Below are 25,385 nucleotides of genomic sequence, written 5' to 3'. Positions count from 1 at the left end.
ACTTTGTGATATCAGCTTTATACTAATATAATTTCCACAGTCCCGGATGCCTCCATTCTCCTTATATAAGCACAATCAAACTATTTCTCCACTGAAAATCAGACTATTTCTCCACTGATCTGTGTAACAGTCCACTCCACTCTACCAGTTGCATCCAAAAGGGTCTCTTAAATAATAAAGGATTCATTATACGAATTTTACAAAAAAAAAAACAGAGAATCTGAGCAAAGAATCAGACACTACAATGTAAAGAATTAATAGGCTAAAATTCTAATTATTCAGGTTAGGATATGCTTCCTCAGTCCCTGCTCCACTTTCCAGCTCAGTGGGTGGGAGTAATGAACCTTTACGTTGGCCTGTCAACCTCCAGAAAACCCAAAAGAAGACGAAGACAAGAAAAGAACATGAACTAAATTAAGAAAATGAAAAAAAAGATATTTAATAAACTGAGCACTATTTAGAGAAAAAAAAATCAAAAACTTCAATTCCAATAGCAAAAGCCAATTCCTGGTTCTTAGATTTAAGAACAAATATGGAAAACTTGGTGAAGCACAAAGAGAGCTAAGTGACAACAAAGATGCTGTTGCCACAAGTGTTTTAAATAAAGAACCACAGCACATGGGGGCTATAAGTCAATTAGATGTCCTGACTAACAACAAAAAAGAGACAAATCAGGAAGATAAAACAAAATAAAACCCAGCAACTGAACACCGGCTTAATTCTAACAGAGGTAACAAAAGAAAGGGTAGAATATGTAATTGAATTACACTCATGCAGAATTTTATGACCAAATGTCTGTGGAAACACAAAATTTTTTAATTTGCTTCGTTCTCTTTTTAGAGGTTCTATGTTGCCACTTCCAGGCAGCTAAGGCGGTTAGACTCTGTGTCCCGCTCACCCATCTACTCCCATTTTGGAGAAACAGTTTCTGGTCTGTCTGTCATTCGAGCATATGGCCACCAACAACGCTTCCTGCAGCACAACGAGAAAGCAATTGATGACAATCTAAAGTCTATTTACCCCTGGATTGTATCCAACAGGTCAGTTTTCAGTTTTACTTCTCCTACTACTGTTGCCTGAACTGGGGCAGTGTATAAGTCTCTATCAGGATTCTCACCAAGAAAGTGAATACAGTGTATTAGTTATTATTGGATACATTTAGGGACTATTATTTGGTCCACATACCTAGAACAAGTTAGATCCTACTTTTTGAATTCTTCAAGGCCTGGATGCAACAAGGGTCTGAAGATATTACTCTGTGATTTTGGCCAATGCAGATTTGTTTTTTTTGGTCACGCAGTCATGCTGCAAACCTCCCATTCCACCTCATTTCTAAGGCGTTTTATTAGATTAAAATCTGGGGGGCTGTGCAGGCCATGGGAGTAAACTGATGTCACTGTTATTTTGTTGACTATGTTTTTGATGCCTGCACATTATCTTGATGATAGTATCCTTTTGATAAGTTGATAAGTAACCTTAAGGGAATGTACACGGTCAGTAACAAAGCTTAGGTATTCTGTGGCATTCCAGTGATATTCACTTTGTGCTAAGTGGTCTAATGCTAACACAGTCAAAGTTGCTGAGATCACACACCTTGACTATTCTAATGTTTGGTCAACCAAAGACTAAACCAACTTTTTTTCTTTTGTTACCTTTAGGTGGCTAGCCATACGCTTGGAATTTGTTGGGAATTTGGTAGTGTTTTTCTCCGCATTGTTTGCTGTGTTGTCCCGCAATGACCTGGACAGCGGTATTGTTGGACTCTCCATCTCTTACGCTCTCAATGTAAGGCTTGATTTCCTCTGCAAAGTGCTTTCTTAGGTTTGGTTTATCTGTCACAAGTTGAGTTACACTGATTAGCCAAAATTCACACAATACTTTTTAAAAACATATGACTATGATTAAAGTATACATTTTCAAATTTTGGAGGTCCAGCAGTAACATGCATAACTTATAAAATAAGGGATATTTTTTGCCGCAGAAGCTTGCACTCACATTGAAAGAAAATCCCCATTACAAGTTAATTCTACTCATTTGAAGTACTGTAAAAACGTTTTTTTTCCTAGTCATTTTAATCAATGCCACATTGTTTTCCAATTCTCTGTGAGTTTTTATCCCATTTTGTCTTTTGTATTTCTGATGCATGATATGGTAGATACATAAAATAAGGCAAACTGCATTTTCAGGTGACACAGACTTTGAACTGGCTGGTGCGGATGACATCTGAACTGGAAACAAATATCGTTGCTGTGGAGCGTGTGTGCGAGTATACAAAGCTGGAGAATGAGGTATGGATTAAGTAAAGCGACTGCCACCCAAGAGAGTCGCCTGCTGATCAGATCACTTTGTGTCATTTTACAGTAGTCTTTATATGTCACCTTCCATCATATATTGATAAGAGAGTCTAGGTAGAAATGTTATTAGTGTCTCTCTTCTCAATAAAGTGTATTAAAATGGTAACTTGTATAGCAATTTGCAGAAGCTTATTCCCGGCACTCAAAAATGAAATAAAACTGTATTATTTTGTAACAGAATTACATTTTTTTCACACTAATTATTGTGGTTTTTTTGCAAAGGTATAGCCTGCTGCCATAGCTGTCATTGTGCACACAAGTCAGTGTCATCATGTTCCCGTCGTCTGGTGAAAGCTAGTGAAGGAAGGATTAAACACATGTAGCGTGTAATCAATTGACCAGAATTAAACACACGCTGCAGCTCTATACTGTGCTAAGGGGTTAAGTTAATCCACCTAGTTTACGTCCACAGGGAGTCAGTGATTAACCCACCAACAGAGGGTGTGAGACAAGAATGAACCATTGTGGACAGTGCGCCAGTCCTTTGCAGGGCTGAATTGCACACCCAAGCACAGAAGTGTGTGGTTATCATCTAAAGTTAGCAACACTCATTGATACCAATCAATCCACAAAAGTGCAATGACATTTTGCAAACTCCATGAAGACCCTGGCACTGGGATGCAGAAATTCTAGCTCTTTGCTACCACTCTGCCTGTGTCAAAACAACTGTACTAACTGTCCTGTACTAAAATACCTGTACTAAACCTGCTCAAATTTTTAACCTGATTAAAACCAAATGTATACTTATATCTTTTGTTAAGTCCTTGTTATTTGATTGCAGGCTATGCTCTTGCTTAATCTCCCCCTGACTATCTAAATGCTAAATGATACTGACTGCAGCAGGCACAATCTTTGTGAAATAATGCAACACTTTTTAGAAATAACACAATAAGTATTGAGAAATAACACAATTCTCTTGCAAAATAACACAATACTTTTACAAAGTAACCTAATATTTTTTTTGTGTGTTGCAGCAGTAAGCTTCTGTAGGAATTGAGGTCCAGTATTAAGATAAAATTATGAAAAAAGGCAGTTTTTTTAATTAATTAATTAAAACATTTTAATGATTCTGAGCTGCTATATCATTACACGTTCCACATTACTCTTCTCATCCATTTCTGCACAAAGTACATTAAGAATTACCACCAGGTCACTAGCCATTTCTTATTTTTGCATGCATACCCAGTATCGGGGCTGCTTGCCCACATGGAGTATTTCCTCCCAGGTCACATCCCTTTCTCGCTGTCCCTCTAGTTCTGTTCCAGTATCTCATGCCTGTCAATTTTTTGGGACACTCAGCACTGCCCTTGCTTTACTTGCCCCTGTGCATTGTATAATTTTACAGCCTCCATGACAGAGATCTGTTCACCCGAAGCTCTGCCCCAGCTCAACAAAAGAGGTAGGAATTGATGCCAAAGGTATACTAATAGTAGCAAACATTTCCAATAATCAGTAGCTGAGAGATGTTCATGACAAGCAGCTTGACAGTTCTGGCTTTTAAACTGTCGCCCTTGCTGAGTCATGGAGGTGAAGAACATTGTGTCCCAGTTACAGATGTGCACAGCCACTTAGACCATCCACTTGTGAGCTTCACTTGCTTGGAATCCCTTGGTCTGCTTTGCTCACTCTACTAACCAATCATATTCAGTACAAGTTGTTTTGCTCATTCTTATTGGATAGCAGTTTATTGATACACTTTTTGAGTGTTGTTGCATAATTCTTGTCATTCCTGAACAATCTTTCTCAGGTGAGGTTCTCAAGAGCAAAACACTGAAACTTCAGCAGTGATCCGCACATCTGTGAAGTGGCAGTGCTAGTCCTTACATCACCCTGGCAGTGCCCTCCTTTCCACACTGATGTAATGACTTACCTCCTTACTCCTAATATAAATGTCAGTAAGATTTATTCCATCACCTCCTCTTTCATGTGTCATTGCACTGTTTAAAGCATTCTTGTGTTACGGCCACACTGATGGTGTCACTTGCTGTCTCCTGGAATTTAATGTGCCAATACGTGCCTGGTCCTCATCTACAGACCAAAACAAACAAGGTGAAAAAGACTTTGTAACAGAGTGAGCCATCATGCAGTGAAGCATGTCCATTTTATGGCTCCTTTTAATGCTTCTGTTTCCTTTACAATTTCTTTCCTTATACTGAAGAACTTTTAGGCGTTTCATTTTCCAGCCTTGCCAGCCATATAGCATTAAGCTTGAAATCTCACATCTACAAATCTCTACACCCTCAAATAGCAACCCCTTTCAGTTTAGGAAGTTATTAGTAAGTCCTGGTGAAATCTTCATCTCACGATTCCCAGTTTACAGTTGTGTTATATGGAAGTTATAGTACTACACTGCCAAAATAGGATCAATGAGGCTGTTGTGTGCTCAACCTTCTGCTTAACCTTAAAAGCATCTTTTGCTGGTGCATACTATGGTAGTGCTATTTTAAAGATAACCAACATGAAGAACTGGGGCACAAGTTAGTGATCCTCATATATTATGAAACAAATGTGCCTTGAAGATTTCAAGGCAATAGCAAAATGACATCTTTCCAGACACAAGACATTGAACAAGACTGGCTTCTTTTTTGTAATGGTGGTCTTTATATGGGTTCATCACTGGAAGGGGAAGTTCTTGTCTTGGAAGTGGTTGTGCCTTCAGGTGTTAACAACACTTAGACTCCCTGGTCTCAACATAAATGAGGAGACGATGTGAAAGACAGCACCCTCTCACAGGCTGGGGTGGAATTACATCCTGTACACAAACCCCGAGAATGCCCCCTACTCATGCGTGTGTGACACTATATAAAGACTGATTACCAAGAAAGAAGAATAGTCTGAGATCAGCGGGTTTGTTGTGTTGGTAATATTTTTTAAATGTGCCTTATTAACATGTGTCATTACTGACAAAAGGTGCTCAACCCAACACAGACAGACGCAGGAGGCGCACTGATAAAACAAATTTTCTTTTTCAACGCCTTCCCCATTCCCACAGGCACAACACTCGTGTTCTTAAGGAGGCTAGTGAGTACATATATAAACCCTTGACACACATTTTTAGGAAGTCACTGTGCACTGGAGAGATTCCAAAGGACTGGAAAATGGCAAATATCATCCCATTATATAAAAAGGGTGACAGGGCAGATCCAAGCAACTATAGGCCAGTAAGCTTAACAAGCATCACAGGAAAATTAATGGAAGGAATTATTAAGGATAAGATTGAGCAACACATGACAAGGACAGGAGTTATTCTGAACAGTCAGCATGGGTTCAGAAGGGGGAGGTCGTGTTTTACTAACATGTTAGAATTCTATGAGGAGGCAACAAAAGGATACGATCAAAATGGAGCTTATGATATTATTTATCTGGACTTTCAGAAAGCATTTGATAAGGTGCCACATGAGAGGTTGGGCATCAAGTTAAAAGAAGTGGGAATTCAGGGTGATGTTTTTAGATGGGTGCAGAATTGGCTCAGACACAGGAAGCAGAGGGTGATGGTGCGAGGAACCTCATCAGAACTGGCCGATGTTATGAGTGGTGTTCCACAGGGGTCAGTGCTAGGGCCGCTGCTATTTTTAATATATATAAATGATTTAGATAGGAATATAAGTAACAAGCTGGTTAAGTTTGCAGATGATACCAAGATAGGTGGATTAGCAGATAATCTGGAATCCGTTATATCATTACAGAAGGACTTGGATAGCATACAGGCTTGGGCAGATTTGTGGCAGATGACATTTAATGTCAGTAAATGTAAAGTATTACACATAGGAAGTAAAAATATTAGGTTTGAATACACAATGGGCGGTCGAAAAATCGAGAGTACACCTTATGAGAAGGATTTAGGAGTCATAGTGGACTCCAAGCTATCAACTTCAGACAGTGTTCAGAAGCCATTAAGAAGGCTAACAGAATGTTAGGTTATATAGCACGATCTGTGGAGTACAAGTCCAAGGAGGTTATGCTCAACCTTTATAATGCACTGGTGAGGCCTCATCTTGAGTACTGTGTGCAGTTTTGGTCTCCAGGCTACAAAAAGGACATAGCAGCACTAGAAAAGGTCCAGAGAAGAGCGACTAGGCTGATTCCAGGTCTACAGGGGTTGAATTATGAGGAAAGATTAAAAGAGCTGGGCCTTTACAGTTTAAGCAAAAGAAGATTAAGAGGTGACATGATTGAAGTGTTTAAAATTATGAAGGGAATTAGTACAGTGGATCGAGACTTGTATTTTAAAATGAGCTCATCAAGAACACGGGACACAGTTGGAAACTTGTTAAGGGTAAATTTCGCACAAACATTAGGAAGTTTTTCTTTACACAAAGAACGATAGACACTTGGAATAAGTTACCAAGTAGTGTGGTAGACAGTAAGACGTTAGGGACTTTCAAAACTCGACTTGATGTTTTCTTGGAGGAAGCAAGTGGATAGGACTGGCGAGCTTTGTTGGGCTGAATGGCCTGTTCTCGTCTAGATTGTTCTAATTCTAATTCTAATTCTAATTCTAACACAGTCCCACAAACACCGCACAAACACAACACTTATCTTCTTCTTTTTCTCTTTCTTTCTCCACCACTCCTCTCCGGCAAGCTTTGTCTCCCTCCTCCCGACTCTGGGTTTCGGAGTGGTGGCTGCTGGATCCTTTTATAGCCCCCGGAAGTGCTCCAGGAGTATGATGACCCATTTCCAGCTGTACTTTCGGGTGTGGTGAAAGAACCACCCACACAGGCTCAGGAACCACTGCAGTGCCCCCTGGTGGCACCCCCAGATCCCAACATGGTTGAAGAGAACTCCATCACCCATGGAGCCCTACTGGAATCCGAGGCACCACTGCTACGCATGGGGTCTGCCCTCTAGCATCTCGGGGGAGGTACTGTTCTGTCCATACTTGCTCCCCTGGGCCATACAAAAAAGAGGTGTGCTATCCGCCACACATTACTGACAATCAGTAACAGGTGGAAAGCAGACACTGGAAACACTGCACCATGGCCTTCCCTGTGCCTCTGTTTGAATTCACTATTTGGAGGATTCTAGGAATAAGAGTAGTATGGTCATGTTGGACTGTTTCATACACCACACAATATGCATTTTTATTTTTAGTTTGAATGTGTCCATAAGAGAGAGAACTTGAATCAAAGAAAGCTACCCAGAACTTATGGCATCACTTTACCAATAAGCCAACAGCATTAAGGGGTCAAATATCAGAGCAAATGCAGACAGTTTGGTGCTGCCAGTCCATCTCAGGCACTCAGCGGCCACCTTTATAGTCTCCAATTCATTTAGATGCACCTCTTTAAGATGTGAAATGAAACTGGAGTGCCCAGCTAGAACTCACCAAGGCCTGGGAAGAAAGAGCCAATTGCCTCATCAAGTGACCGGGCCAGTCTGCTGGGGCTGTGGAGCCCACTGAAGATTTGGATGATTCAAATTAGCCTCTTTTCTCTTTCTTTCTGCACATTTGTGTGTGAAGCTTACAGGCATTTAAATATGAAATAAAGAAAGGAATAAGCTCTGACACATGATTAACTTGTAATTGAATTATACAGGCTTTTAAATGAATGGTTGGATAGAAAAGTGAAAGTTTTTACATGCGGTGTGACTGATTTGTACAGTTCCTATTAACCAAAGGTCACATTTGCTTTTACTCATAGAATTTTTTTTTAAGGGAACATCGGTAATTTTTATCAAATTTTATTTCCATAAAAATTGATAATTATTTGGTAGTTCTTAAGGTCAGATTTACAACTTTAACCCACACACAATCTGCTTTACCTGCACATGAGAAATTAATTCTTAGAGGAATTCTTTTCTGCTGTACTGTACGTGAGGCATTTGTATGGACTACATGCAATAAGTGGCCTCTGGCGCAGTGTTCAGACACTGTAGTCAAAGAGAACCTGAATACTTTAATAAGTCAATTACATCAGTAACAAATAATTATACATATAAAAAATATGTTAGCATGCTGTGATGATTACCATGTTTACTGTGATCAGAGGTCTGTGGCAGTTTTTAAATAAATAATCAGGACCCAGAGCATGCAGGCTCCAATCAAGTGTACATGAGTATGTGTCGCTCCAGGGTTGATTGGGGTGTTTGGCTGATCACACACTAACATGCAAATGTGAGCACATTAGTCAGGTGCCTCATTCACACCTCGGAGGAAGCAGAGTACCACACCTGCACCCAATCAGGCCATATAAAGGGAGCCGGTATGGCAGACAGAGGAAGGACAGAAAGAAAAAAGGAATGAAGGTTAACGAGAATAGAGAGAAGGTCAGGAATGGGACTGAGGATGATGCAGTTGTAAGGGGGAAGCAGGCGGACAGGAAGGTGAGCCCTGGTGAGGAGCGTAAGGCCAGACACTCAAGAAGGTGGATGATCTTGTTGAGTAGTCTTTGGAACAAGAAGCGACCAGTATCCCATCAAAACCTGATGGACTGTGTCATGGTGGGGGCAAAGAGCAAAGCGCGGTGCTACAATCTATGAATGCTGACAGAATGGCAACAGGGGCCCAAGCTGGATTAAGGGTGGTATGCACCTGCTGGTGAAGATCATTTCTCATGGAACCTGTGGAACACTGTTTTATATCTGTATATTCTTACCACAAACAAATTTCTCTCTGGGTCAACAAACTCTGCCTGCGGACTGAACCTAAGAATTGCTGTCCTTGAGGTCCTCTTTACATGAGAGGAGCAACCAGCACCTGAGCTCAAGGTGCCTCTTGATCTGAAAGTGTTCACACAAAGCATTTCTACATGGTAGCCGCTAAAGCCCTGAGGATATGATAGCACATCACTTTACAGATTCTCATTAAAACTTTAAAGTCAAAAGGTTATCACAGGTCATAGCTAAGAAATCTGTCTCTGAATTCTTTATTTCTCCTTGCTTTGCTGGAAATTCTGAAGTTAACCCTAAAAGCATAAGCCAGTGCAACAAACCTGTGAAGCCTGCAGACGTGTATCACACCAACATAACTATAACATTCTCAGAACTGCTTGACCCCTTTTGGGGTTGTGATGGGTTAGAGCTTATTCTGAAAGTGTCTGGTTCAAAGTAAGAAATGTTGCTGTCCGAGGGGCCACTCACACACCCTCACACTCATGCAGGATTAATTTAGAATCACCAATTTATCTCACCTGCATTTCTTTGGAATATGGAAGAAAATAACAGAATACCATGAGGAAAAAATATCTCATGGTGACACCGGAAGAACATGGCAAGCCTGGTGAGCTGTTCTCATCTAGATTGTTCTAAACATGAAAGCTCAAATATCCTCACTTAGAGGATCTGTTCAAACTGTTTTCAGAATATGGCAGGATCTGAATCAATAGCATTTTAAACTTCTATATTGGGGGATAGGATACTCTTCCTTCCTTGATGCTTTTAATGATTTGCTCTGGTTGCTGGATCTCCTCTCTTTCTCTTGGGTGGGTATTGAATTTTGGTTTGTCAAGTTTGACTTGATTGTATGGAATGTGATTTGCTTCTAATTAAAATCAATAAAGGAAAATAAATGAATAAACATGAAAACTCCACAGCAAGAGTTATTTGGAGCAATAAGCCATCAACACTAACCACTGCTCTGCTGCAACATAAGCATAAACTGGACTTCTAAGGTGGCGTTTGACTTACTACGTTTTCACTTAAAAACTGTATTTTTTAATTAAACTGTATTTCTGACCTCTAGGCTGCATGGGTCACAGACCATCGACCTCCAAAGGGCTGGCCTGATGCTGGAAAAATTAATTTCAATGACTACAAAGTTCGGTATCGCCCAGAGCTGGATCTTGTTTTACATGGGATAACCTGTGATATAGAAAGCACTGAGAAGGTATTTATAAAGTTATTTATATTTTCATTAAATCATCTATATATATAATTCACTAAGTCCATGGCAAGCAAGACGCACGCAAGACATGGCAAGCAAGACGCACGCAAGACAGAGCCCCGCCCACCAACAATTCACTAAGCGGCCGACCATGGCATGCAAGACAGACCATGGGATATGCACGACAGTGCCCCGCCCACCAACAATTCGAGCGAGAGCGAAAGCATTTGCCAAGAATGTTTTCATTAATCAAGAATATATAATTCACTAAGCAGCTGACCGGGGCATGCAAGAAGCAGCACGCAAGACAGACCATGTGATACGCATGACAGAGCCCCGCCCACCAACAATTCACTAAGCAGCCGACCATGGCACGCAAGACAGACCATGTGATACGCATGACAGAGCCCCGTCCCCCAACGATTCATTAAGCGGCCGACCATGGCACACAAGACAGACCATGGGATATGCACGACAGAGCCCCGCCCACCAACAATTCGAGCGAGAGCGAAAGCATTTGTCAAGAATGTTTTCATTAATAAAGAACGAAAGTCGGAGGTTCGAAGACAATCAGATACCGTCGTAGTTCCGACCATAAACAATGCCGACTGGTGATCTGCCGGCGTTATTCCCATGACCCACCGGGCAGCCAACTGGGACACCAAAGTCTGTGGGTTCCGGGGGGAGTATGATTGCAAAGCTGAAACTTAAAGGAACGGACGGAAGGGCACCACCAGGAGTGGAGCCTGCAGCTTACTTTGACTCAACATGGGACACCTCACCCGGCCTGGACACGGAGAGAATTGACAGATTGATAGCTTTATCTTGATTCTGTGGGTGCTGGTGCATGGCTGTTCTCATTTGGTGGAGCAATTTGTCTGGTTAATTCCGATAACGAGCGAGACTCCCTCCTGCTAAATAGTTACGCGACCCCCGAGCGGTCGGCGTCCAACTTCTTAGAGGGACGCTGTCCAGCCCCATCCCTCGCTCTGGGAGGCAGGGGCGCGAATATGGTCCTCCAGTTTTCAGTCACGGACAATTGTATGTTGCTCTCTCCAAAGTTCCATCTTTTCATTCACTTACAATCGTTTCCTCAAACCCACCACGTTTGGACAACTGTGTCTTTCAGGAAGTGTTCACCCATCAATACATAATTATGCAGCATATGCTACGCCGCGGGTTTGCTAGTTATATTTAATTCTAAACTGTGTTGATCATGGTTCTTGGCTGAACTTTTGCATTTGTATCCGTTCAGGTTGGAATTGTTGGGAGGACTGGTGCTGGAAAATCCAGCCTCACAAACTGCCTTTTCCGTATCATCGAGTCTGCTGGTGGATACCTCCTGATTGATGGCATTGACATTGCAACGCTTGGGCTGCATGACCTTAGACGTCACTTGACTATTATTCCTCAGGTTTGTAAACATATCTCTTAAGTTATCAACTATTTTGCATATGCCACCTCAAACAATGCTAGTAATGCAATAAGGATATTATTACAGTTTCATTTATGCTGATAGAAAAAAATAATTAATCAATGTGTAAATTGAATGGAACTGAATAATGAGTGAAGCATACAAGCAGAAGAATGATTTCCCAAAACAAGTGTGAATTTTTACCACAGTACTACAAGTTAGGGCTACTGGTGCATCATAAAGATGTGCATCTCTGCATAATCCCATAGGCCCTGCAGGACCAGACAACAAAATCACATGCCATTGTGGAGCAAGCAACAGTCAGTCAGAAGAAAGTCAGTGAGAAAGCAGAGAAACTATAAAAAAATCAATAAATAAATAAACATATTCTCAAACTCCTTGTGTCCACTTCAGTGCCAAGGATGGTCACCCCAGTTAACACAGGAGCATCCAGACAAGAAATAATAATAATAATAACAGTAATAATTCTTTACATTGATAAAGCACTTTTCATAGTGAGTGGAGAGCCACTTCAACCACCACTAATGTGCACTACCCACCTGGCAGCCATTTTTTCCTCCAGTAGACTCACCACACATTAGCTATTAGGTGGTGAAGTGGAGAGAGTGATAGCCAGTTACAGACAGGGGATGATCAGAGGGCCATGATGCACAATTTAGCCTGGACATCAGAATACGCCCAGAGATCTTTTATGACCACAGAGAGTAAGGACCTCGGTGTTGTGTCTCATCCAAAGGACTAACACTGCTGATCTGGGAACCTTTGCATAGCAGGGACGACTGACCCACACATATGTTCGTACACTAATGGATTCAATTTAAAAGCACCCGATAATCTAAGCTGCATGTCCTTTTGAATGTGGGAGGAAAACTGAGTACTTTGAGGCAAACACACACATACATGGAGACAATGTGCAAGCTGTGCACAGATAGAGGCTGGCCACCATGACTTGTGATGCTGGGTCAGTGGAGGTTCATAATAAAACAACAACAACATTTATTTATATAGCATATTTTCATTCAAATAATGTAGCTCAAAGTGCTTTACATGATGCAGAAAAGAGAAATAAAAGACAAGACAACACTGATAAGACATAAATCGTTTGCAACTAGTGCAGAATGCAGCTGCTAGAATCCTAGCTAGGAAAAGAAAATCCGAACACATTTCTCCAGTTTTAATGCCATTACACTGGTTACCTGTGTCATTCAGGATTGACTTTAAAATTCTGCTTATGGTTTATAAAGCCTTAAATAATCTCGCCCCATCTTATATATCGGAATGTCTGACACCTTATATTCCAAATCGTAACCTTAGATCCTCAAATGAGTGTCTCCTTAGAATTCCAAGAACAAAGCTTAAAAGAAGTGGTGAGGCGGCCTTCTGCTGCTATGCACCTAAAATCTGGAATAGCCTGCCAATAGGAATTCGCCAGGCTGATACAGTAGAGCACTTTAAAACACTGCTGAAAACACATTACTTTAACATGGCCTTTTTATAACTTCACTTTAACTTAATCCTGATACTCTGTATGTTCAATTCATCATAATAACTATTCATGGTGGCTCTAAAATCCGTACTGACCCCTACTCTCTTTTTCTGTTTCTTTTTCCGGTTTCTTTGTGGTGGTGGCCTGCGCCACCTCCACCTACTCAAAGCTTCATGATGCTACAACAATGATGGACGGATTAAAAGGCAGAAGTCTACGTGACCATCATCATCATCAAGCCCTTCCGTGAGAACCCTAAATCCAAAGAGGACTGTTTCATTTATGTTAGGTAGAATGCCCAGAGGGGACTGGGCGGTCTCATGGTCTGGAATCCCTACAGATTTTATTTTTCTCCAGCCGTCTGGAGTTTTTTGTTTTTCTGTCCCCCTGGCCATTGAACCTTACTCTTATTCGATGTTAATTAATGTTGATTTATTTTGTTTTATAATTGTGTCTTTCATTTTTCTATTCTTTAATATGTAAAGCACTTTGAGCTACTGTTTGTATGAAAATGTGCTATATAAATAAATGTTGTTGTTGTTGTTGATTAACATAGAATAAGAGTAAGGTCCGATGACCAGGGAGGACAGAAAAAACAAAAAACAAAAAAACTCCAGAAGGCTGGAGAGAAAAAATAAAATCTGCAGGGGTTCCAGGCCACGGACCGCTAGTCCCTCTAGGCATTCTACCTAACATAAATGAAACAGCCTCTTTGTATTTAGGGTTCTCTTGGAAGGACTTGAAGATGGTGGTCATGTAGACTTCTGGCATTTAATCCATCAATGTAGGACATCACGGTGCTTTGATTAGGTGGTGATGGTGCAGATCGCCACCACAGAAAACTGGGAAAAGAAACAGAAGAGAGAGTAGGGGTCAGTACGGATTTTAAAGTCACCATGAATAGTTATTATAATGAATTGAATATACAGAGTATCAGGATTAATCAGTGGAAGTTATTGTTAGAAAAGCTTTAGTTTCTCATTATTAGCAGCTGTTCTTGAAAAATTAGTTACCAGCTCAATGTTCACCTGTTTTATTAATGTATTCAGGCCACTTCCTTTAGATTTTGCAAGTTATTCATTTCTATCTTTAATTACTTATATCATGTTTTAGTGTTATCTTTTTTGTAGTTCATTTTAATAGGCACCTTGATTTTCAAGGCTTTGGTCTCTATAATAAAACGTGCCCTTAGACTTGCGATATCATGGTGGCCTTGATGTAAAAGATGGTGCCACACATCTCACAGTGTCCACACTTTAAAATGAAAACTTAAAAGGAAAGTCTTGATAAAAGACTTCCCTAGACCAAAATACGTATCCTAATAAAACTTCAGTTTTCGACCTGGGTAATTTTGCTTTGTCCTATTGTACTTTGATGCTAGTCAGTGCTTCTAGTGTATCAACCTTAGGTGTTGTTTCTGACCATTTAAACTTTCAAATTCTGATTTCAATAATGATTTCTGCTACTCCATTAATAATTTGAATGATTTTTACATTCAATGACTGATCAGCAAGACAAACTCCTGCACCTTACATCTGAGTTTGAGTGCTCTCTGTATAAAGGAAGCTTTCAGTTGGGACATTTTATTGCAGAGATGCACTTGCATGGTTTCAAAACCCCAATCCATGAGTGATGGTGTCCATACAGAGCAGTATGACGCAGATAATCAATGGCAGCCCAAACAAATTGAAAAGCATGAAAATAGCAAAACTGAAAAATGGAAAAACATGGTAGAAGCACAAACACATATCGAAAGACATGCACAAAAAAGAAAAATACTGCAAAAAGAAATGAAAAACATGAAAATGAATTAGATCAGCACATGATCTACAGTACAGGCCAAAAGTTTGGACACACCTCCTCATTCAATGTGTTTTCTTTATTTTCATGACCATTTACATTGGTAGATTCTCACTGAAGGCATCAAAACTATGAATGAACACATGTGGAGTTATGTACTTCACAAAAAAAGGTGAAATAACTGAAAACATGTTTTATATTCTAGTTTCTTCAAAATAGCCACCCTTTGCTCTGATTACTGCTTTGCACACTCTTGGCATTCTCTCGATGAGCTTCAACAGGTAGTCACAGGTAGTCACCTGAAATGGTTTTCACTTCACAGGTGTTCGAGAGAATGCCAAGAGAGAGTAAAAAAGTAATCAGAGCAAAGAGTGGCTATTTTGAAGAAACTAGAATATAAAACATGTTTTCAGTTATTTCACCTTTTTTTGTTAAGTACATAACTCCACATGTGTTCATTCATAGTTTTGATGCCTTCAGTTAGAATCTACCAATGTAAATGGTCATGAAAATAAAGAAACACATTGAATGAGGAGGTGTGTCCAAACTTTTGGCCTGTACTGTACATTTTGTACATGTTCTGATTTTAGCAGTAAAATGTTTCCAGAAAATATTTTATTATGGTTTAGTTAAATGGAAGAATCATACAGTATTTGTTGAAAAAGTATATTGCCCTGGATCATTTGTGCTGCAGATATAATACAAAAAATAATACATTTTTAGTAATGAATGTAAACCTCTTGATAAGCATTTGTAGTGCTGCATACTGTGGCTAGTTTTCTTTGTGAGTTATGAGGTCTTTGGACTCGTATCCTAATACACACACACAAAATACATACACACCTCACTCCAGAAGTGGGCAGATTGTGTTCAGGAACACCTCCATGTGTAGTAAATTAATTGAAAACCTAAATTAAGAATTTTCCCATCAACATACTTCAGTATAAACACACATACCTATGGTGCATGTATGGAAGATAACAATCATCTCAGTTTGTTTTTTTTTTTATCTATGCCATTCCTTATAGTTTGAGTTTTGACAAGCGTCATTGTCATTTACTATTGTTGATTCCCCTCTTTATTGGGGTCTCAGGATCCTGTTTTGTTTTCAGGGACTTTGAGAATGAACCTGGACCCTTTTAACAATTTCTCTGATGAGGAGCTCTGGAGAGCACTGGAACAATCTCACCTGAAAGAATATGTGGAGGGGCTTCAACAAGGGCTAAACCACGAAGTGACAGAAGGAGGGGAAAACCTCAGGTGAGTGGTAGTCCTCAGGTTTGAATAACAATGAGCTCTCATTTCTGGATTGGTAATACTAGTAAATACAGTAATTATGGCCTGCTATGTTTTACTACTCCAGCCATCCATCAATTCAATTCCATATTTCCTGGTCAGAGCAGGGTCACAGGGCAAGCATCCCAGCAAGCTTTAGGCAAAAGGCAGGAACAAACCCTGGACAGCTCATCACAGGGTGAATATGCACACACTCACACACACACACACTAGGACCAGTACAGTGTCACAGATGGCTGGGGGGACGACCCAGCCGGGACGCCTTGGAGAGCCCTGGACCTCAGCACTTTCGCCACACCACAAAGTGCTGGGGGAAGACGAACAGGGACACCCGGAATGCTTGCAGGGATGCAGCCGGCACTTCTGCCACACTGGGGCGTGTCGGTGGGAGATGGCCAGAACACACCTGGAGCACATCCGGGTGCTTATAAAAGGGGCCGGCTCCCTTCATTCGATGGCGAGAGTCTGGAGTGGAGTTGGACAGATTTTGGAGGAGGAGGCAAGGAGGCGGCCTGAAGAGAACTGAGGCATTGTTGTGGCCAGGACTTTGGGGACTTTTGAGGGTTGTATGCACTTTGTAAATATGGACAGTGTAAATAAACGTGTGTGGGGTGATTCAAACATGTCCGCCTGTCTGTGTCCGGGCCGGCTTCCACAACAGCAATGCCAATTCACCTGACTTCAATGTCCTTGTGGCTGTGGGGGGAAACCAAACCAATGACACCAAATATAAAACATATGTATTATAAATCCCCTTGTTGTATTTTAATTTGTTTTTGTTTGATATTGTCTTCTAGATAGACACATTATTTGACAACAATACAGTATCTAACCTAGTTCTACAAAAATAAAAAATGAACATGTTGAGTAACCAAAATTACTGGTCATCTACTATTAAATCTGTTTTCATGACAATATACATTATTAGTGGACTTCAGATAATTTGCAACTGTTTGTAAAGGTCAAATATTAGGATGTTATCTTATAGCTTTAGATTTTTATGCAATGAATATTGCTCAGATGACGATGAAGGACGGTGCAATTCATATACGTTTTAGTTGCTTATTTAAGAATGGCATCCGTACCTGGTGGGACTTTGGTTAAAACTGTTGCCTTGCAGCTCCATGGGCCCAATTTTAAATCTTGCACCCAGGGACAGTTTGTGTGAAGTCTGCACATTCTAACCCGGGTTGTGGGTTTTACTCCCACATTCTAAAGCAGATTAGGTTTAGTTTATTGTTAATTTTAAATTTACCCATTGTGTATCAGTGTCACCTATGATGGATTGGCACCATGTCCAGGACTGAGTTGTTCCTTTCACCCACTTCTTTATAAAGCTGTGTTATAAGACAAATGTCCTGATCATCATCTGTCTCTTTAAATAGCCTAAGAGGTATTCTTTGGGTATCATCCCTTCTTGGTAGATACCAATCTGTCAGGATGTACAGAAATACAAATTTGTAAGAAAGAACAGAAAAGCGCTAAAGTGTTCTTATCACACATAACATCCGTCACTACAAAAGCTGGAATTTATTGAGTTCCTGTAGTCGGTCAGCATCTTGTAAAACATAAAGCAGTCAAAAGCCCTGTTTTTCCAGTGATAAATGTTTAATAAGTGTAACCTTCATGTTAATTCTGTAATCGTTTATTTGACAGTAACCTGAATTTCAAGTGACACATCTTGGCTGCAGTTAACTTTTTAACTAGTTTTCATAATTTTAGCAGGGTACCTCTTCTCACTAGATGTTGACTCCTTGTCACCCTTTCATCCTCTCTCACTACTATAATAATGTCCTTTATAGGCTTCCTTTTTAAAGTACTGTATCTCATTACACTGGCATCCTGTCAGATACAGAGGCATATGAATGATTCTGCTATTAAATTATAAAGGTGCTAACACCAATCCAGAATACCCATCCACCATGCTGCAAGGCAGCTTCATATGACCAATATTATTGTTTTCCAGATTCTTTTTCAACATTTATTTCATTTGAAAATTCCTGCATTATAAAATGCACTATGTAGACCAACTTTTGAAGATGTATAAACTCCCAACATTTAGACTGAGGATGAACACCCATCTCCTCAGTGTTTCCTGAATTAATTTCCTGAAACAGACACTAGTGGGACTGTGGTTGATTTCTCAGTTGACATTTTGCTTTATTCTCTTGGCTTGATGTCAGGTCCTCACCAAGCTCCTCTTGACATCCTTGAATGAACACCAGCTATTAATGTATATAATTTCTTAATTTTAGGAAGATTCAGTTGTGAGCCTCATGTGCAAATTTACAGATCAGTGATTTTTAAGGAGACATTCATACTCTTTTTCTTTTTTTAGGGCTTTTGCATCATTATATATATGGGGTGAAACATTTTTTATTCAGGAAAGCAACTTATTATGCTGCCTGACATAATCAACTCAACTAAATAACATCTCAAAATGATGGTATTTGTAATATGGTGATCATTTAATTCAAGGTTTTCCAAACAAGTCATTGTGCCTCTTCACTTCTCACTGTGCTAATTCATTGATTACCATTCAAGATTCAAAATTGTATTCAGTGGAAAAGGGTTGTGTATGGTTTGCATGGTGTCTCACAATGGGTCTCCTTGGGCGAATTAAGCAGTCGACTTTGCTCTGCTATGACCTGCTGTTGTGATTCTCCAAGGGGGAAAGATGACTGTCAACAGCAATACTCCAAGGAGAGTGGAATGAGTTTTGCTTAACACTAGAATTACCAGAGCCTACAAAAAAATTCACAGATCTGTCCCATCTTAAATCGCTTCACACCACTCCATCAGCGTGTTTTGTCCTATAAATGTGTTGATAAGCAGCAAGCAGTCTGCTATCACATCCCCCACGGGCACACAGTTTTCTCAGCTCAAGTCTGTTTACCTGCATGTCAGTTGCTTGGAGTTATATAGAGTGAGAAGTCAAGCAAAATCACACCTTTTATAAATACTATATTGTTATTTGGAACACATGCATTTCATGTGTGTTCCGTGTCTACAACGATCTATGTAAACACACCGTTAAAAAAGAAACGTTTTTCATTTTTTAGTAAGAATTGACAAAATGTAGACATGAAGTGTATAATGTGTGAAGCCTGAATTCCAAATATCAAAGAAACACTTTCACAAAAGGTACAAATATAACAAAACATGTGCACTTTTATTTAAGAATTTAACCGAAGACAAAAGAAATCAGGTTACGGTAGGCGGTTGATATGACAGCTTGTGTGGTGCAATGCTAAGAACTGCTGCCTTTCAATCAAGAGCTCGCAGTTTCGATATCAGCTGCTTCCCAAATTTACCATTTTGAGTACTAAGTGAGCTACTCTTATTTTTTATATCATACAATAAAAATATACATTTGATCTGCGTCTGTAAATTTATAGTACTTGTCGATTTTTTTTTTGTTTTATTCTCTCACTCACGTTCAAGCTTCCACAAACCAAATCCCGTGTGACGCCTTTTTCAGATAAAGACATGGTAGGTACAACCTTGTTTTGTTGTACCCCCTCTTTATTTAAAAACCGTGTCAGATCTTGTGCGCAAGCGAAACTGGGAAAACTGTGGATGTGGATGTGAGTGTTGTGCGTGACTGAGAATGACTGTGGACGTGAATTATTTTTATTCAGTTTATTCTTGAGTGTTCCTGCTCACGCTGAATTAGTATGCGCCTTCTGATCCATGATATCAAATCCGCTCTGACAAAAAAAGAGAGACTTAGGTATATATGATATTTGGAATAATTCATTTTATGACCAACCCAAATTGATCTTTAGGCTTTTAAAGGTCAAAAGATGCCCACAATGTCAAAAGAAGAGAGGGTAAAAGAGTAAACTCCTGTGACCAATGAAAACAAACAAATTATAAAGATTTCCAAAAACACAACACAAAAAGGCAATCCAGAAACAAAGAGCAAAAGTAGGTTTTGCCATAAAGGGAAGAATATAAAGCAAACAAATCTATCAAGCTGTAAACAATAAACTAGTAAAACAGTAAACCAAGAATAGCGCAGCAATCAAAACCACAAAGTCAAAACAACAATCCTTAATCAAAAATTAGATGCCAAATCCAGCAATGCCAAAGCTTCAGTACAAACTTACAGTAAGTGTCTCCTTTTATACAACAGGGGCTATCCCCTATAAATATAACAAATAAAACAATATTTATAACAAAATACAAAAAAATCATTAATCAATATTGAATAAATAAAAATGTTTTGAGCCATAAATAAGAAACTGGATAGAACATAACACAAGTCATCTGACCAGCAACAGGCGTAACAAGCACAAGCAATATGGCTACAGTGCAACAACGGCTGACAAATGAGTGGCAGCAAGCATACCAAAAAAAATAAAATAAAATGGCACTGCCAGAATGGCAATGAAAATAAGAAGAAGAAAATAAAATTCACACACACACACACACACACACGAAGCACACAATAGGGACAATTTAGGATCGCCAATCCACCTAACCTGCATGTCTTTGAACTGGCATCTGTGCTGCGTTTGTGGTGTCATGGTGGTGTGGTCACATGGATTTGTTGATCGTCTTGTTTAAGGGGAAGCTGTATGCTCAGTAAAGGAAAGACCTTTTTTATTTTGGTGTTTATTGTCTACAAGATTGTGCAGCTCTTTAGATTTGTTACCCATGTCAGCTTTTGATAACTAAACTCCACTTAGTCCTGACTAGTCTCTCTCTTTCTTTAGAAAAATATACCTTTGCCTCATTCATTAAACATATTTCAACTTTTTATTATTTTTTAAAACAGAACGATTGAATCAGTCATAACAACCATAGCTTGTCTGGGTAGCATTTGATACAAGGCAAGACCCAGCCTTTAACAGGGCACAGGTCTATTTATGCCCATGATTTAAATCAAATAATGTTCTTTCATAGCTTTGTCTCAGCCAATGATGAGATAAATCAAAAATTTAAAGCTCAGGGAAATTAACACTCACTCACTCATTTGCATATCTTACCAGAGAAAGCACATAACCATAGAATAAACACACTCCAAAGAGACCTGATCAAGCTGACACCTGAATGCAGAGCTCAGTTGCAAATAATGATGATGTTCTTTTTGATACTTTTAGTGTTGGACAGCGTCAGCTGGTGTGTCTAGCAAGAGCGCTTCTTCGTAAATCCAAAATTCTCATCCTGGATGAAGCCACGGCAGCGGTTGACCTTGAAACAGATAATCTGATCCAGTCCACAATCCGGACGCAGTTCTCCCACTGCACTGTGCTCACCATCGCTCATCGGCTGCACACCGTAATGGACTCCTCTCGGTAAGGAACAAGGCTCTCGTTTGGAGAATGACCTAGTAAAGGGTTAATTTTAAGATAGAGGATAACTTGTTACAGTTCTTTAAAAAGTCATACTAGTGTTTTTTTGTTTCTTGATTAAACATTTTGTTTGATTTTTTCCTAGAAGATCGGCTATTTCACAGCTTCTTGATTTTGTTTATGTAAATTCACTTACGATGATTATTAAATAATAGACAATGTCAGTAGAGTGATTTGATAATTATATACCTCTGTATGTGTAATTATCAAACAGACTTGTCAGATTTATATGTTTTAAAACAACATGCTTTAAATCAAAGAAGAAAAGTAAAATCCTGCACAGAAGTACAGCAATAAAGAACAGAAAGCAAGTGAAGCATTAAATGAGAATATGTGTCCTCAAATGCATGAAGAATGTTTATTATGAATATTATTTATTTAGCTTGTGGTTGTGCGTGAGTGTGTGTGCGTGAGTGTGTGTGTGTGAGTGTGTGTGTGTGTGAGTGTGTTCACCTTGCGATGGACTGACACCCCTTCCAGAGGACTGGTCCTGCCTTGTGCCCTATGATTGCTGGGTTTGGTTCAGAACCCCACAACACCGCTCAGGATTAAGTGGGCTTAAAAAATGGTGTGGTCTCGTTTATTTAGCTGATGCTTACATGAAAGGAACTGCCAGAACTAGAATATGTTACAATTGTTTACATGTACAGTACTTCTTACAATTTTAGCACAGACATGACAAGTGGCTTGAAATGGCCTTAATCACTACTCCATACTATTTGTTTTCACTGTAGCCATTGTCACAATTGATTAAACTTTCTGTCTGTTATTGACTTGTTTATTTCATACATGACTTGCCTTTTCTTATTTTTCCATTCCAACAATAACAGTAACATTTAATTATAGGGTACATCTTCATACATAAAAGTAGATGAAAAATCCTGCACAATAGTAATAGCTAAGTATAATTACAAAAGAAAGTAAAACCTAAAAAACTGTATTGATAACAGCAGAGAATGAAAGTGTTGTGCTTAACAACAAATAGGCCAGGGAGGACAGTAAAATTAAAACTCCAGTTGGCAGGATGATGGAGGAAATAATCCTGTGGGGGCTTAAAGGCCAAAAGACCATCCAGCACTGTTTGGAGGAGTTTGCAACCTTGATAAGTAAGGTCTTCACCAAATCAAACTTTAATGCATCAAGCCAGGATACTCCCAGTAGTGAAGTAGCAAAAGTCAGGGCACATTCACAGGTTCTTATCTGTCAGGTTGCCTGAGATGGAACCAGAAGGGGGCAGTTACTGGAATTAGGGAAGTTCAGATAACTTAAACAGTTAGCTTGAGTATCTTTAGTATAAAAAGCTAAAAGCTGCTAGACAAGCAGTTACAGAACGTGTTGGGTAAGCATGGACAGAATTTGCGTAGAATCTGAGAGCTGTCCATCTCATGAGGACTTAGTCTTCAGTTTCTGGTTTCCTGTCTTGGTCCAGGTTCATGGTGAGGTTAACTGATTAACAGCCCAATGCTGGTGAGTATGTTTGTTGCTCTCTTCAGGGCACATATTCTGCAGTAGATTAGGATTAATGAAGATAAGATGGATATAATGACTATTTATTTATTTAAATTGTATGCTTTCTTAATATAAAGGTGGCTTCTTGGCACTGTGGTTAGTGCCGTTGCTTTACAACTCTGGGGACCTGAATTGAGTTCCCTGCCTGATCAATGTCAGATATAGTCTTTGAGAGACTTAGTTTTGCACTAAGAATCTACAGATATAATCATTTTACAAGAACATTCCAGGCCTCCAACGTAATTTGAGCACACTGTTCTAGCGTAAATGGTCAGTTTTTAATCCAGGCCTGCTGCTTGGCTTGTGTGGCTAGAAGGCCGCCCAAAGTAGGGAAAGGGGCAATGCCACCTCCACCTTACAGGTTACCTTGAATTGTCCACATTCACATCATGTCTATTTGTTGTAGTGTTGTGGACTCTATGGTATTTTTAGTAGACAACTTTACAATAAAGGGACCCATTCCCTCATGAGAATCACACAGTGGGACAGAGGGGTCTGCCATGTGGTTTAAGTTCCTCTGCCCAACCACCACATAAATCTGGCTAAAATATAGGGACTTTTCCCACAACACACAAATGCACTTTTTTTTAAAGTAAATCATGCAGCCTTCTTTTTACCTTAGGCAGTTTTCATCTCAAAGTGCTTTATAAGATTGAGAGTCAGCAGTGGGATTTAAACCAGAGAATGTGGCCTCTTTATTTCAAGTCTTCTCTGCCTAAGTTCATATTAAAAAACTGATTTGCTCTAAACTTACTTTTGCAGGGTGATGGTTTTGGACAAGGGAAGGATTGCAGAGTTTGACTCCCCCAGTGTGCTGCTTCAGAGACGTGGGCATTTCTACTCAATGGCCCAGGAAGCTGGCCTTGCCACAGCAGATGACACAGCTCTTTAAGTAAACACAGTCGTTACCTTAAGAAACACTGAACTCAGTATATATGATAGAGCTACACCGGCATGCTGTTTGTGTAACAACGGGGAATCACTGAACATATGAATTTTAGCTCTCGATCTACATCTGCACTGCTGAAGTGCTTCATGACTGGCGTACATTTAGAACCGAAGACCACATCACGACAGTCAAATGGAGTTTAGTATCTCCCCAGCACTCCAGCATCTGAAACTTTGACCACTTCTTCTTTACGTTATCACGTATCAGATGTTCAGCTTCTAGGAAAGGGCGAGACTGTAAAGAGGTCCTGTGTTCATGTTCAGAGGGTCAAGCATCACAACGGTTTTGGTGAAGATCATTATCATGCAATGGTTAAAAATATTATATTTGTTTTCAGCACTTTCCCGTCTATACGGATAGTCGAATATGTGTTAGCTTTTCAAATCAAGCATAAGTTAAGAGAGGATTATTAAAAAAACATGCCTGTAAATTTCCTGTCTGTGTGACAATCTTTGGGAGTGCCCTGTCATGGTTTGGTATCTCATCCATAGCAAGTTCCTGGCATGAGTCCATTGGTGGCAGGGTAGGTTCTGGTTTACCATGACCCTGAACAGTTAAGAACATGCATACAAATGGATGAAAATGCTCATTTGATGATGATGTTCAAATGTCATTGCAGTGATCGTCTCTTGCTGCTTTTTAATCTTTTAATGACCAGCTGGAGCAGTGGTTACCTTTAGTATGAAACATAAAATTACTGTCAGATTTAAAGATCCTAGCAAAGCAGAAACATGTCAATAATAATCAATAAAAACACCCCAGTAAAGGGTGGGATTGCTTTTTATTTTACTTTTAATAAATGACTCAATAAACCTAAGTTTGCTGCTAGTTGAGAATACATTTAAAGAATTACACAGTTTTGATCAAGGTGATAATACCAACTGGGATGTTAGTAATAAATGATAATAATTTTAACATTATTATTGTAAGTTTTATTTTTTTAAGTATTACTGTAAAATGTTTTCATCATTGTATTTTCTGTACCTGCTTAGTCCAATTGAAGTCATAGAGAGCAGGAACCAACCATGAATGTGGCATCAGGCCATCATAGTGCACAGTCACTCTTACACGTGTAACGGTCAAATGAAATATGGATATGTACCTGTAAGTTTGTACCTTTTCCCATACCTGGTTTTGTGGTATGCCTTTATGTTTAGGGCCGGCCCTTTATACAGAGGGAGGGCAGCACCTGGCTTGGAGGGCCAACAGACTGTACGGGGAGGAGCTATCCGAATGTAAATAGGTGGCGGGAAAAAAAGGAAGAGAAGGAGCTAGGAGAGAGAAGGAGGCCATAACAGAAAAAGGCACGAGGGAAAGGATTAACACCTCTTGGATATCGTCAGGTGAACCCGGGTTCATTTCCAAGCAAAT

The 25,385-nt window shown here is 39.7% G+C and overlaps 1 protein-coding gene across 1 annotated transcript in view; it reads left to right on the top strand.

Moving 5' to 3' along the window:
• Positions 1-24,929, top strand: part of abcc2 (ATP-binding cassette, sub-family C (CFTR/MRP), member 2) — a 174,423-nt gene extending 149,494 nt beyond the window's left edge. The window contains exons 25-32 of the mRNA XM_039775026.1: positions 841-1,040; positions 1,659-1,785; positions 2,187-2,288; positions 10,039-10,182; positions 11,435-11,593; positions 15,994-16,160; positions 21,305-21,499; positions 23,828-24,929. Coding sequence (XP_039630960.1) covers positions 841-1,040; positions 1,659-1,785; positions 2,187-2,288; positions 10,039-10,182; positions 11,435-11,593; positions 15,994-16,160; positions 21,305-21,499; positions 23,828-23,957 — 1,224 coding nt within the window. The 3' untranslated portion in view covers positions 23,958-24,929. The remainder of the gene's footprint in view (positions 1-840; positions 1,041-1,658; positions 1,786-2,186; positions 2,289-10,038; positions 10,183-11,434; positions 11,594-15,993; positions 16,161-21,304; positions 21,500-23,827) is intronic.
• The last annotated feature ends 456 nt before the right edge of the window (positions 24,930-25,385 follow it).

Source organism: Polypterus senegalus, chromosome 1, assembly GCF_016835505.1.
Source record: "Polypterus senegalus isolate Bchr_013 chromosome 1, ASM1683550v1, whole genome shotgun sequence".
NCBI classification, from domain to species: domain Eukaryota; kingdom Metazoa; phylum Chordata; class Cladistia; order Polypteriformes; family Polypteridae; genus Polypterus; species Polypterus senegalus.
This window is presented reverse-complemented; position numbering and strand designations above follow the sequence as displayed.